Genomic DNA, 13308 nt, shown 5'->3' on the forward strand with positions numbered 1-13308 from the left:
ACATGACGACCCAAAACCTATGGGATGCAGCAAAAGCAGTTCTAAGAAGGAAGTTTATAGCAATAAAATCCTACCTTAAAAAACAAGAAACATCTCAAATAAACAACCTAACCTTACACCTAAAACAATTAGAGAAAGAACAAAAAACCCCCCAAAGTTAGCAGAAGGAAAGAAATCATAAAGATCAGATCAGAAATAAATGAAAAAGAAATGAACAATAAAACAACAAAACAACAAAACAATAACAAAGATCAATAAAACTAAAAGCTGGTTCTTTCAAAGGATAAACAAAATTGATAAACCATTAGCCAGACTCATCAAGAAAAAAAGGGAGAAGACTCAAATCAATAGAATTAGAAATGAAAAAGGAGAAGTAACAACTGACACTGCAGAAATACAAACGATCATGAGAGATTACTACAATCAGCTATATGCCAATAAAACGGACAACCTGGAAGAAATGGACAAATTCTTAGAAATGCACAAAGTTCCAAGACTGAACCAGGAATAAATAGAAAATATGAACAGACCAATCACAAGCACTGAAATTGAAACTGTGATTAAAAATCTCCCAACAAACAGAAGCCCAGGACCAGATGGCTTCACAGGTGAATTCTATCAAACATTTAGAGAAGAGCTAACACCTATCCTTCTCAAACTCTTCCAAAATATAACAGAGGGAGGAACACTCCCAAACTCATTCTATGAGGCCACCATCACCCTGATGCCAAAACCAGACAAAGATGTCACAAGGAAATAAAACTACAGGCCATTATCACTGATGAACATAGATGCAAAAATCCTCAACAAAATACTAGCAAACAGAATCCAACAGCACATTAAAAGGATCATACACCATGGTCAAGTGGGGTTTATCCCAGGAATGCCAGGATTCTTCAATATACGCAAATCAATCAATGTGATACACCATATTAACAAATTGAAGGAGAAAAACCATACGATCATCTCAATCGATGCAGAGAAAGCTTTCAACAAATTCAACACCCATTTATGATAAAAACCCTGCAGAAAGTAAGCATAGAGGGAACTTTCCTCAACATAATAAAGGCCATATATGACAAACCCACAGCCAACGTCATCCTCAATGGTGAAAAACTGAAACCATTTCCACTAAGATCAGGAACAAGACAAGGTTGCCCACTCTCACCACTATTATTCAACATAGTTTTGGAAGTTCTAGCCACAGCAATCAGAGAATAAAAAGAAATAAAAGGAATCCAAATCGGAAAAGAAGAAGTAATGTTGTCACTGTTTGCAGATGACATGATATTATACATAGAGAATCCTAAAGATGCTACCAGAAAACTACTAGAGGTAATCAATGAAGTTGCAGGATACAAAATTAATGCACAGAAACCTCTGGCATTCCTATACACTAATGATGAAAAATGTGAAACTGAAATTAAGAAAACACTCCCATTTACCATTGCAAGAAAAAGAATAAAATATCTAGGAATAAACCTACCTAAGGAGACAAAAGACTTGTATGCAGAAAATTATAAGACACTGATGAAAGAAATTAAAGATGATACAAATAGATGGAGAGATATACCATGTTCTTGGATTGGAAGAATCAACATTGTGAAAATGACTCTACTACCCAAAGCAATCTACAGATTCAGTGCAATCCCTATCAAACTACCACTGGCATTTTTCACAGAACTAGAACAAAAAATTTCACAAATTGTATGGGAACACAAAAGACCCTGACTAGCCAAAGCAATCTTGAGAAAGAAAAATGGAGCCGGAGGAATCAGGCTTCCTGACTTCAGACTATACTACAAAGTTACAGTAATCAAGACAGTATGGTACTGGCACAAAAACAGAAATACAGATCAATGGAACAGGAGAGAAAGCCCAGAGATAAACCCATGCACATATGGTCACCTTATCTCTGATAAAGGAGGCAAGAATATGCAGTGGAGAAAAGACAGCCTCTTCAATAAGTGGTGCTGGGAAAACTGGATAGGTACATGTAAAAGTATGAAATTAGAACACTCCCTAACACCACACACAAAAATAAACTCAAAATGGATTAAAGACCTAAATGTAAGACCAGACACTATCAAACTCTTAGAGGAAAACATAGGCAGAACACTCTATGACATAAATCACAGCAAGATCCTTTTTGACCCACCTCCTAGATAAATGGAAATAAAAACAAAAATAAACAAATGGGACCTAATGAAACTTAAAAGCTTTTGCACAGCAAAGGAAACCATAAACAAGACCAAAAGACAACCCTCAGAATGGGAGAAAATATTTACAAATGAAGCAACTGACAAAGGATTAATCTCCAAAATTTATAAGCATCTCATACAGCTCAATATCAAAAAAACAAACAACCCAATCCAAAAATGGGCAGAAGACCTAAATAGACATTTCTCCAAAGATGATATACACATTGCCAACAAACACATGAAAGAATGCTCAACATAATTAATCATTAGAGCAATGCAAATCAAAACTACAATGAGATATCATCTCACACGGGTCAGAATAGCCACCATCACAAAATCTACAAACAATGAATGCTGGAGAGGGTGTGGAGAAAAGGGAACCCTCTTGTACTGTTGTTGGGAATGTAAACTGATACAGTCACTATGGAGAACAGTATGGAGGTTCCTTAAAAAACTAAAAATAGAACTACCATATGACCCAGCAATCCCACTACTGGGCATATACCCTGAGAAAACCATAATTCAGAAAGAGTCATGTACCAAAATGTTCATTGCAGCTCTATTTACAATAGCCAGGACTTGGATGCAATCTAAGTGTCCATCAACAGATGAATGGATAAAGAAGATGTGGCACATATATACAATGGAATATTACTCAGCCATAAAAAGAAACGAAATTGAGTTATTTGTAGTGAGGTGGATGGACCTAGAGTCTGTCATACTGAGTGAAGTAAGTCAGAAAGAGAAAAATGAATACCATATGCCAACACATACATATGGAATCTAAGAAAAAATATAGGTCAGGAAGAACCTAGGGGCAAGACAGGAATAAAGACACAGACCTACTAGAGAATGGACTTGAGGACATGGGGAGGGGGAAGGGTAAGCTGTGACAAGGTGAGAGAGTGGCATGGACATGTATACACTACCAAACATAAAATAGATAGCTAATGGGAAGCAGCTGCATAGCACAGGGAGATCAGCTCGATGCTTTGTGACCACCTAGAGGGGTGGAATAGGGAGGATGGAAGGGAGGGAGATGCAAGAGGGAAGAGATATGGGAACATATGTATATGTATAAGTGATTCACTTTGTTATAAAGGAGAAACTAACACACCATTGTAAAGCAATTATACTCCAATAAAGATGTTATAAAAAAAGTAAAAATAAAAAAATTTTTTAAAAATGCAGTGTAACTCCAACAAGCCTATTTATATCCTTCCCAACCAACTCAGTGCTCCCTAGAAGCAAAGTGCTCCCTCTGGAGCAAAATCCATCTTTCTATTCCACTAGGGTTACTATCTTACTACTGCTTCATGGCTAGCTTCTCAGGGAGACTGCTAACTCACCATGGGACATCTCTATCTTATCCCAGGCCTAGGACTGTGCAGAGGAGTAAAAAGGTCTGATCGATAAGTATTCACAGATCTGACTTGATCATTAAAGGGAAGGACACTGCCCTTAAGCAAAACTCCACTTCAAATAAGACCCTCATGCATTATGAAGCGAGAAACACGGATCTCCCTCCCTTGGAAATCTATTTAAAAGTGGTGATTATATTGTGCATGATGCATACTGAATTCCTCTGTGGTCGAAATTAATACCTAGAAGATGTTCTAACGCTATGAGCAGAACACCCTGGGAGAAACTGAGATTGACAAAACGTCTTACTTGCTCCAAGAAGAGATGATAAAAATCCTTGGGGAAAAAAACAGGTAGTGGCTCTATAATTAAACTCAGTGCAGCACCAAAGCCTTCTGGAGTGCTGGGAAGTCTAGAATCAGGACAGTCACCTGCTGGGACGGCCAAATAAATCACACCCGAATAGAGGCAGAAAGATTAGGGTAGCTCTGTTTGAAACATCAGAGGAAAGAAGACAGATGCTCAGCTATGGCTTCAGATTATGTGGGCTGCTTCTGCGGCTCCTTATCCATTTATCTTCACGTATGCGAGCTACCACCCGACTCTTCTCTATTGAAAGGGCAGGAACATTTGGAAATTTAAAAGCAGGCATCAGAGGGAAAGAGAAAGACTTTCAGAAAACAAAAGCCCATTTCAGGGCTACCGCTTGGCTGGCCATACAACAAACCTACTCCCCAGAGCCCTGCTGATTAGGGTGTCCTGTGCGAAACACTGATACTCCTGAAAAAATGTTTTTCTCAATTTTCTCAATCTGTCCTTGTACAATGCCTCACTGATCAGAGCTCTACAACCAGACTGGCCTGAAAGGTTATTCTGATCCCTAGGGCATTCAACGAGCTTCTCAGAATCTGCTCATGGCTGCTCTCTGCAATGAAATTGTAATCTTCCGAAAAGAACTGCTGCTTAAGACACACCCTGTGACGTCTATCTTTTTAGGAAGCATTTCAGTATGTCTCAGTGCTTCTCTACAATACAGCAATCATGACTTAGGGAAAATGAGATACAGAAGGGTTCCCAAGCATCCCGGGCCCACGGTGAGAGGCTCCATCTGCACCTGCACATGGAGCAGGTGACATCCATGGGACAGGCACAACAGAAGCTGGGAATCAGGCAGGTTTGCCCTCCTCTTTCTCCATCTATTTAGAATGGTTCAAGGTCAATGGACTGGATGCTTGACCCTTCTGGGCTCAGATCTCCGGGGAGAAATGGCACCATCAGTCAGGGGATCAACCAATCCATGCAGCATCCATTTCCATCAGAATGACTCACCCAAAGCATAAAGCTCTTGCAGCATCGTACTTCTCCATAGTGCCAGTGCAGTATTAGAAAGCTCACACACATCTTTTGATCTTCATGACAATCCTGGCAGAAATGACTATTCTTATTTCCCAGAAAGAGGAACTGAGGCAGTGAGAAGCTATGATCTGTCCAAGGCCATAAAGCTGGGACATGGCAGATCACCTCTATCCTCTGTGCCCCACTGGCTTCCTGGTAACCTCTCCTCATTTATAAATGCCTCACAGTCTCAGCGCTTAGTCCTCCTTTTCAATCAAAAACTTTTCACTGGGTTTTGATCGTATGCCAGGCATTGTGCCAGGGGCTTGGAGTAAAATGAAGAACTGGACAGTTGCTGCCCTCAGAGCTTACAATGTAGGGAGATCATAGTACAGGTAAATGGACAACCTCAACATAATGGGGGAAGAATTAGGACAGGATCCTCACGGGACTCCAGGGCAGCAGAGAGGAGGGCCACTGACCTAGACTTGAAGTTGCTGCGGCTGAGACATCAGAGAAGTTTCTCAAACAGAGTGACACCCAGGCCGAGTCCTCCTCACTGAGAAGGAATAAGGTAGGGGTGGGGCTAGAGCCTGAGTGGCCCTGACTGTACCTGAAGGTTTCCTCTTTATCATAAGAACTAAAGGAAGGGGCTTCCCTGGTGGCGCAGTGGTTGAGAGTCCGCCTGCCGATGCAGGGGACACGGGTTCGTGCCCCAGTCCGGGAGGATCCCACATGCCGCGGAGTGGCTGGGCCCGTGAGCCACGGCCGCTGAGCCTGTGTGTCTGGAGCCTGTGCTCCGCAACGGGAGAGGCCTGCATACCACAAAAAAAAAAAAAAAAAAAAAAGAACTAAAGGAAGCCTTTGAGCCTTCTCAATGGGGAAGTGCATAACTGAACTAAGGGTTAGATGGCTCACACGGGTAACAGGAGGAGAACAGATCTGGAGAGAGAGTCAGACCCAGGCAGGGAAACCAGCCAAAAGGCTTAGTGGGCAGCCAAGGAGGGATGGTGCTAGGCTGGGGGCTGGTGGCAAGTGAGAGCTAAAGTGAAGTGGGCTCGGGCTTCCCTGGTGGCGCAGTGGTTAAGAATCCGCCTGCCAGTGCAGGGTACGTGGGTTCGAACCCTGGTCTGGGAAGATCCCACATCCTGTGGAGCAACTAAGCCTGTGTGCCACAACTACTGAGCCTGTGCTCTGGAGCCCGTGAGCCACAACTACTGAGCCCGCGCGCCACAACTACGGAAGCCCGTGAGCCGAGAGCCCATGCGCCGCAAGAGAAGCCACCGCAATGAGAAGCCCGCGCACTGCAATGAAGAGTAGCCCCTGCTCGCTGCACCTAGAGAAAGCCTGCCTGCAGCAACGAAGACCCAACGCAGCCAAAAATAAATAAATAAATATTTTTTAAAAAGTGAAGTGGGCTGATTTAAGAGATAGGGAGGAGGAAAAATACACATTCTGACCCTCATTAATGTTTTAAAAAACCCAGTGCTCCCAGGCTACCATCCTCCCCCACATACCAACAGTTGGGCAGGTTGAGGGTTATGCTCCCTTGGATGTTAGCTCCAAATTGCAGGTACCCCAGACTCCCCAGGCTTATGTAGAGGACAGTGATGATAGCCATTCCCACATAGAGGATGAGCGAAAACTTCCGGGGATCCTTCATTTTGTTTTCAAGGGGCAGAACCTAGGAGAGTAGTGAGAGAAAAGAAAGCTTAGAATAAAGCAACATTAATGGCCAATGACAACAACAAACTAATATTCTCAGAAAAAAGTAACTTCTTTATCCCCAAACTCCCCCAAAGCACATCTGTCCTTGACTAGACAGACAAATGCAAGCTGTTCCTCATTAGTTATGCTTGTCGAGCTGGAGGAGCTCTGGAGCCTGCTGTCTAAGCAGGAAGTCCCAGGAGGTAAGGGCAGGCAGGCCCGGAAGCCAGGACTCCTGGCACAGGCTGTCTCTTTGCCTCCAGCTACAAGATCCCCGTGGGCTGGGAGTGCTGTTTGCCCCTCGAATGCAGGTGGCATGGCACCCAGCAGGCCCTCTCGCATCATGCCCACCCAGTGCAACAAGGAAGAGACACGGGTGGTGGCCCAAGCCAGCTGTACCTCACCTGAAATCACAGCTCTGCTAACCTGTACCAAGAATGCAAAATGAAGGTCAGGGAAAACTGCCACTCCAGTTCCCAGAAACTGTTTCCTTACCTCAAAAGGGGTGAGCACTAGCAGTGACAAGTGAAATCTCCAAGTTAGAGAAACGGAGAGGACCCTGGAAATTGAGGCTCGTGGAGATGTATAACAAAACCCAGTTTCCAGACTCCTATTTCAAACCACTGATCCTCACGTCCTTCTCCCTCAAAGCAGAGGACTTTCTTTTTTTTTTTTTTTTTAATTAAATTTATTTATTTTATTTTTGCTTGCATTGGGTCCTTGCCGCTGCACGAGGGCTCTCCCCAGCTGCGGCGCGCGGGCCTCTCATTGTGGTGGCCTCCCCCCTTGTGGAGCACGGCCTCCAGGTGCATAGGCTACAGTAGTTGTGGCACGCGGGCTCAATAGCTATGGCTCGCGGGCTCTAGAGCACAGGCTCAGTAGCTGTGGCGCCCGGGCCTAGTTGCTCCACAGCATGTGGGATCCTCCCAAACCAGGGCTCAAACCCGTGTCCCCTGCATTGGTAGGTGGACTCCCAACCACTGCACCACCAGGGAAGCCCAGGACCTTCTTTAACATTAGTCAAAGCCAAGGAAAGGCCCCCTGTTTTTTTAAATACTTCAAATTTTTATTATGAAAATTTTCTTTTAAAAAATTTTATTGAAGTATAGTTGACTTACAATGTTGTGTTTAATTTCTGCTGCACAGCAAAGTAACTCAGTCATACATATATCTATTCTTTTTCATATTCTTTTCCATTATGATTTATCACAGGATATTGAATACAGTTCCCTGTGCTATACAGTAGGACCTTGTTGTTTATCCATCCTATATGTAATAGTTTGCATTTGCTAATCCCAAGCTCTCAATCCTTCCCTACTCCCGACCCCCTGGCAACCACAAGCCTGTTCTCTCTATTTGTGAGTCTGTTCTTGTTTTGTAGATATGTTTGTTTGGGCCGTATTTTAGATTCTACATATAAGTGATATCAGATGATACTTGTCTTTCTCTTTCTGACTTACTTCATTTAGTATGATAATCTCTAGTTGTATCCACATTGCTGCAAATGGCATTATTTCATTCTTTTCAATGGCTGAGTAATATTCCATTGTGTGTGTGTGTGTGTGTGTGTGTGTGTGTGTGTGTGTGTGTGTGCCACATCTTCTTTATTCATTCATCTGTCAGTGGACATTTAGGTTGCTTCCACATCTTGGCTACTGTGAACAGTGCTGCTATGAACACAGGGGTGCGTGTATCTTTTCAAATAATAGTTTTGTCTGGGTAGATGCCCAGGAGTGGAATTGCTGGATCACATGGCAATTCTATTTTTAGGTTTTTGTTTCAATAAATTTAATTTTATTTATTTAGGCTGTGCTGGGTCTTCACTGCAGCGTGTGGGCTTCTCTAGGTGCAGCGCACCGGCTCTAGAGTGCGGAGGCTCAGTAGTTGCGGCGTGTGGGCTTAGTTGTGGTATGTGGGATGTTAGTTCCCTGACCAGGGATCGAACCTGCATTGGGAGTGAGGAGTCTTAACCGCTGGACTACCAGGGAAGTCCCTATTCTTAGTTTTTTGAGGAACCTCCATACTGTTAGGAAAGGCCCTTAATGAAGGCTGGTTCCTATAGGAACCAGGGAAAATAGCAAGTGTGACCGTGACAACCTTCATGATCTGCTGTCAACCGCCCCTGGCTGGTCTGACTCCCGAAAGGTGGCTCAGGGCAACATCAAACTGCCCCGCCTCCCTCCCCAACTGTCTTTGATCTTGTCATTATGCTCATTTTCCTTGAGGGCCTGCAGCCACCAGGCAGAGCAGGTCTGAGCCAGACACACCCAGCGATGGCAGATACTGCGAGCCTGCTGCAGGCCTAGGGCTGTGGGGTGTATCACTGCTCTGTATCTCCAACTGGCCCTCGGCAACCCACCCCCACCAACCAGCTCGAGGGGCTCAAGCTTCAGTTGATCCACATCCAATGAGAAACAGTTTCTAAGCTTTCCTTTGGTTTCTCTCTATGGAGAGTCTCAGGAGCCAGAGGGCAGGGTGCCCATCTCCTCCAGCCCGGCCAGCCCAGGCCAATGGTACAGAAACAGAGAGAGCCCAGGAAACCCCAGTGAGTCCACTGCTCTTACCAGTCATGCCCAACAGCCCTCAGATCCAAACTAACAGTCAAAACAGCAGTGTCTCTATTGTAAAAAGAGAAAACATGGACAAATCTTGAAGTAACAGATAATGACGATTACAGAATCACTCCGTATCCAAGCCTCAGCTAATGAAATGAAGCAAAGAACAACTTCTGCCCTGTGCTGTTAGGGAAAACTGACAAATGCAGTACAACGTTCCTGAAGAACCCCAGGCATCTTTCCGCACTCACTCAGCCTCTTCTTTCCAGTCCCGAGTGCCCGGGACCTCTTTCTCCTGCTATGATACAGGCACCTTCAGGCCTCTGCCCCAGCAGCAGGGAAACCATATATGTCTGTGAATCAAGATGAGACATTCTGGGGCTTCCCTGGTGGTGCAGGGGTTAAGAATCCGCCTGCCAATGCAGGGGACACAGGTTCGAGCCCTGGTCTGGGAAGATCCCACATGCCACGGAGCAACTAAGCCCACGAGCCACAACTACTGAGCCCGCGCTCTAGATCCCGTGAGCCACAACTACTGAAGCCCACGCGCCTACAGCCCATGCTCCACAACAAGAGAAGTCACCGCAATGAGAAGCCCGCGCACCACAACGAAGAGTAGCCCCTGCTTGCCGCAACTAGAGAAAGCCCGCACACAGCAATGAAGACCCAACACAAAAATAAAATAAATAAATAAATTTATTAAAAAAAAATTTTTTTAAAAAAGATGAGACATTCTTCTTGGGCAATGAGAAGCCCCAAGAGCGAGCACAGGGAAAGGTTCAAAACCTCAGGACAACCACATACACACAATCACTCAAAAAACCTCCCCCATGTTGTTAGAGCCTCACGTTCCATGGACACCACCGGGGTAATTCCTCAAATTGTGACCAAAAATGTCCAGCATCTAGGTTTTCTTAAAAGTGTATAAGGTGACAGGACAATCAAATGGGGACAAAAAGATATTCCATGAAAGAAGTGTCTTCCCATTTCCTAAGCCCTAGGCCAGCAGAGCTAATAACTTTCTTCAGAGAAGAATTCTGGACCTTTATTATGAAAAACACAAATAAAAACCAAAATAGGTACACCTGAGTGACAGATTCCTCCCTTTAGGAGAAGAATTTGGTGAAATCACAGCACCAACACAGGGAAGCTGAGCTAGGAGTAAAGGCTACTCATTTATATAAGGAAAATACAGCTCAACAGTGTTCCAGGGCAGAGAATTCATTCATATGTTTATTGATTTAACAATAAAATCAACAGTATTATTAACGAAAATAAAAAGTACTTAGTGCTCACCATATGTCAGGCACCATACAAAGCACTTTACACATATCTCATTTAATCCTAACAACTACTAAACATTAAGCCCACTTTTCAGAAGCAAACAATGAAGGCTCTGAGAAGGCGAGTCCTTGCATAAGGTCACACAGCTACTCTCTGGCAGAGCCGGGACTCACCCCAAGTCAGTCTGAATCTAGACCCTGTGTTTAGAATTGCCCTGCACTGCTGCTTACTGCACACACAGGAGATGAGTGTGCAACAGAGAGGGCTTGAAGGGAAACATTCTCAAATTACATACAACTTACTTCCAAAACCTGAAGCTGGGAAACTTCAGTGGAGTCTTTGAAATGCTGTTCATTAACTGGCCAGTAAGACTCAGAAGATAATTTCTAACAGCATTTCCTCAGCATTCCTTAAAGCAGACCTCAAGGACACTGAGGGCACCAGAGAATCACAGTGCAACTCTTACCATCCCGATGCCTTCAAATGCAAAAATGGCCGTGCCAAAGAACAGAGGGTAGGTCCGCCAGGATGCCACCAAGGGGAGGAATCTGGGGTCTGGGATATCCTGAAACAGAGAAAATAAAACAGAGCAAAGGTTATACAGAGATTCATAATTTCAACCCCAGCATCAGACAGGTCAAACCTTTCCTAAGTCCAAGATCCTCTGAAGGGAGAAAGTCTAACATCTGACAGATGATTTGGGGTCATTTATAGCCTTTCTTTTTTTTTTTTCCATCAAGCTGAGAAAACCCTACTTGCTTTGGGGAAAGACTAGCCCAAAGTACCATTAAAAACTCAAATGTTGGGATTTCCCTGGTGGCGCAGTGGTTAAGAATCTGCCTGCCAACGCAGCGGACATGGGTTCAATCCCTGGTCCGGGAAGATCTCACATGCCATGAGCAAATAAGCCCGTGCGCCACAGCTACTGAGCCTGTGCTCTAGGGCCCGCGAACCACAACTACTGAAGCCCACATGCCCCAACTACTGAAGCCCATGTGCCTAGAACCCCTGCTCCACAACAAGAGGAGCCACTGCAATGAGAAGCCCGTGAACCGCAACGAAGAGTAGAGCTAGCTCACCTCAACTAGAGAAAGCCCACGCACAGCAACAAAGACCCAACTCAGCCAAAAATAAAAAACTAAATTTATTTTACAAAACCTCAAATGTTAGAGACTGCATAAAAAGAATCATGTTCTTTCACTAGGTAATCCCATCCCCAGAAATATAATCTAAGTAGAAAAAAAATGATGAAAATATGAAAAAAGTTGAGCAAGGCTTTTTAACAGTAAGTGATAACAACCTAAATGCTCCCAAACATCTGAACAGTTTACTGCACATCCAATAAACCACCGAATATTATGCATTATTTAAAAAGAGTAGGGGGCTTCCCTGGTGGCGCAGTGGTTGAGAGTCCGCCTGCCGATGCAGGGGATGCGGGTTCGTGCCCCAGTCCGGGAGGATCCCACATGCCGCGGAGCGGTTGGGCCCGTGAGCCATGGCCACTGAGCCTGTGCGTCCGGGGCCTGTGCTCCGCGGCGGGAGAGGCCACAACAGTGAGAGGCCCGCATACCAAAAAAAAAAAAAAAAAAAAAAGAGTGGGATAACTAAATAGTACATGAAAACTGCTTATGAAATAGTAATGAGAAAAATAGTTTTAAAATTTATATATTCACCATGATGCAACTACATAAACACTCCACACAGATAAAGCTGGAGGGAAAGGTGGTAGATTTTTAGATGAGCACTTTCTCTTTTTTTCTCTACTTCCCTTTCTTTTTTCAAAAATTCTGTAAATCAACACTTGGAAAATATTTTTGATGGGCACACGACAGGAGTATCGGCACATATGGGGGAAAATATAGCAAAAACAGCATTTTTAAAAGAAGGCAAATAAAAACCAAGGCACTTGATAACTGCAGGTACAATGTAAGTATGTACCCACCTGGCTGACCAATGGGCAAGAGTCCCCAGTGATGGACAGTATCGAAGGAACGGGACTCAGAGGAGACAGATGCTGCCATCCTTTCAGAATTTGGCCTTTAGATTAAAAAATGACTTTAAAACTTCCTTTTACAATCTTTTAAAACTGATTTCACTAAAGAGGTCTCTAGAGAGATATGGGGCATGTTCTAACAGTGTGATGGAATAATATCAGAGAGCAAAAAGAGATCTACTATTCCTCTCTATAACAGGCTTCTCTTTGAAAGATTTCAAAGCAATTATATTATAGTCTTCCTAAAATAAAAAGGATTTTTTAAATGCTTTATTTTTTTTTTCTCTGAGCCCCTGCTAAGAAATCAGTTAGAACTCTCATAAGAAGCACTTCAGGGACTTCCCTGGTGGTGCAGTGGTTAAGAATCCGCCTGCCAGGGGACATGGGTTTGATCCCTGGTCCAGGAAGATCCCACATGCCGCGGAGCAACTAAGCCCGTGTGCCACACCTATTGAGCCTGTGCTCTAGAGCCTGCGCTCTACAACTACTGAAGCCTGCCTGCCCTAGAGCCCATGTGCCGCAACTACCGAAGCCTGCACGCTCTAGGGCCTGCATGCCACAACAACTTAGCCTGCGTGCTGCAACTACTGAAGCCCGTGCGCCTAGAGCCTGTGATCCACAACAAGAGAAGCCACCTCAATGAGAAGCCTGCACACCACAAAGAAGTGTAGCCCCCGCTCGCCGAAACTAGAGAAAGTCCGTGCGCAGCAGTGAAGACCCAACGCGGCCAAAAAAGAAAAAAGAAACACTTCAGTTCCTAGAATGAAGACAAGACTCGTAAATATTTTTGTTCTTTGATGAACTATGAGGGTGAGATCACCCCGTAATTATTCCTGAGTCACGGTGTAACTGAAGTTCCTGAAAACAGGAG

General features: G+C 44.2%; 1 protein-coding gene across 9 annotated transcripts in view; it reads right to left on the reverse strand.

Moving 5' to 3' along the window:
• The window catches only part of SLC36A1 (solute carrier family 36 member 1), a 302007-nt gene that overhangs the window by 263425 nt on the left and 25274 nt on the right, over positions 1-13308 (reverse strand). For all 9 annotated transcript variants that reach the window (XR_010840298.1, XR_010840297.1, XR_010840300.1 and 6 more), the window contains 2 exons: positions 10911-11009; positions 6416-6582 (listed from right to left, as the gene is read on the reverse strand). Coding sequence is in view for 5 of the 9 variants with exons in the window: in XM_067032033.1 (XP_066888134.1) it covers positions 6416-6582; positions 10911-11009 (266 nt within the window). In the remaining 4 variants the exon portion in view is untranslated. The remainder of the gene's footprint in view (positions 1-6415; positions 6583-10910; positions 11010-13308) is intronic.

This window comes from Kogia breviceps, chromosome 4 (genome assembly GCF_026419965.1).
Source record: "Kogia breviceps isolate mKogBre1 chromosome 4, mKogBre1 haplotype 1, whole genome shotgun sequence".
In the NCBI taxonomy this organism is placed as follows: Eukaryota; Metazoa; Chordata; class Mammalia; order Artiodactyla; family Physeteridae; genus Kogia; species Kogia breviceps.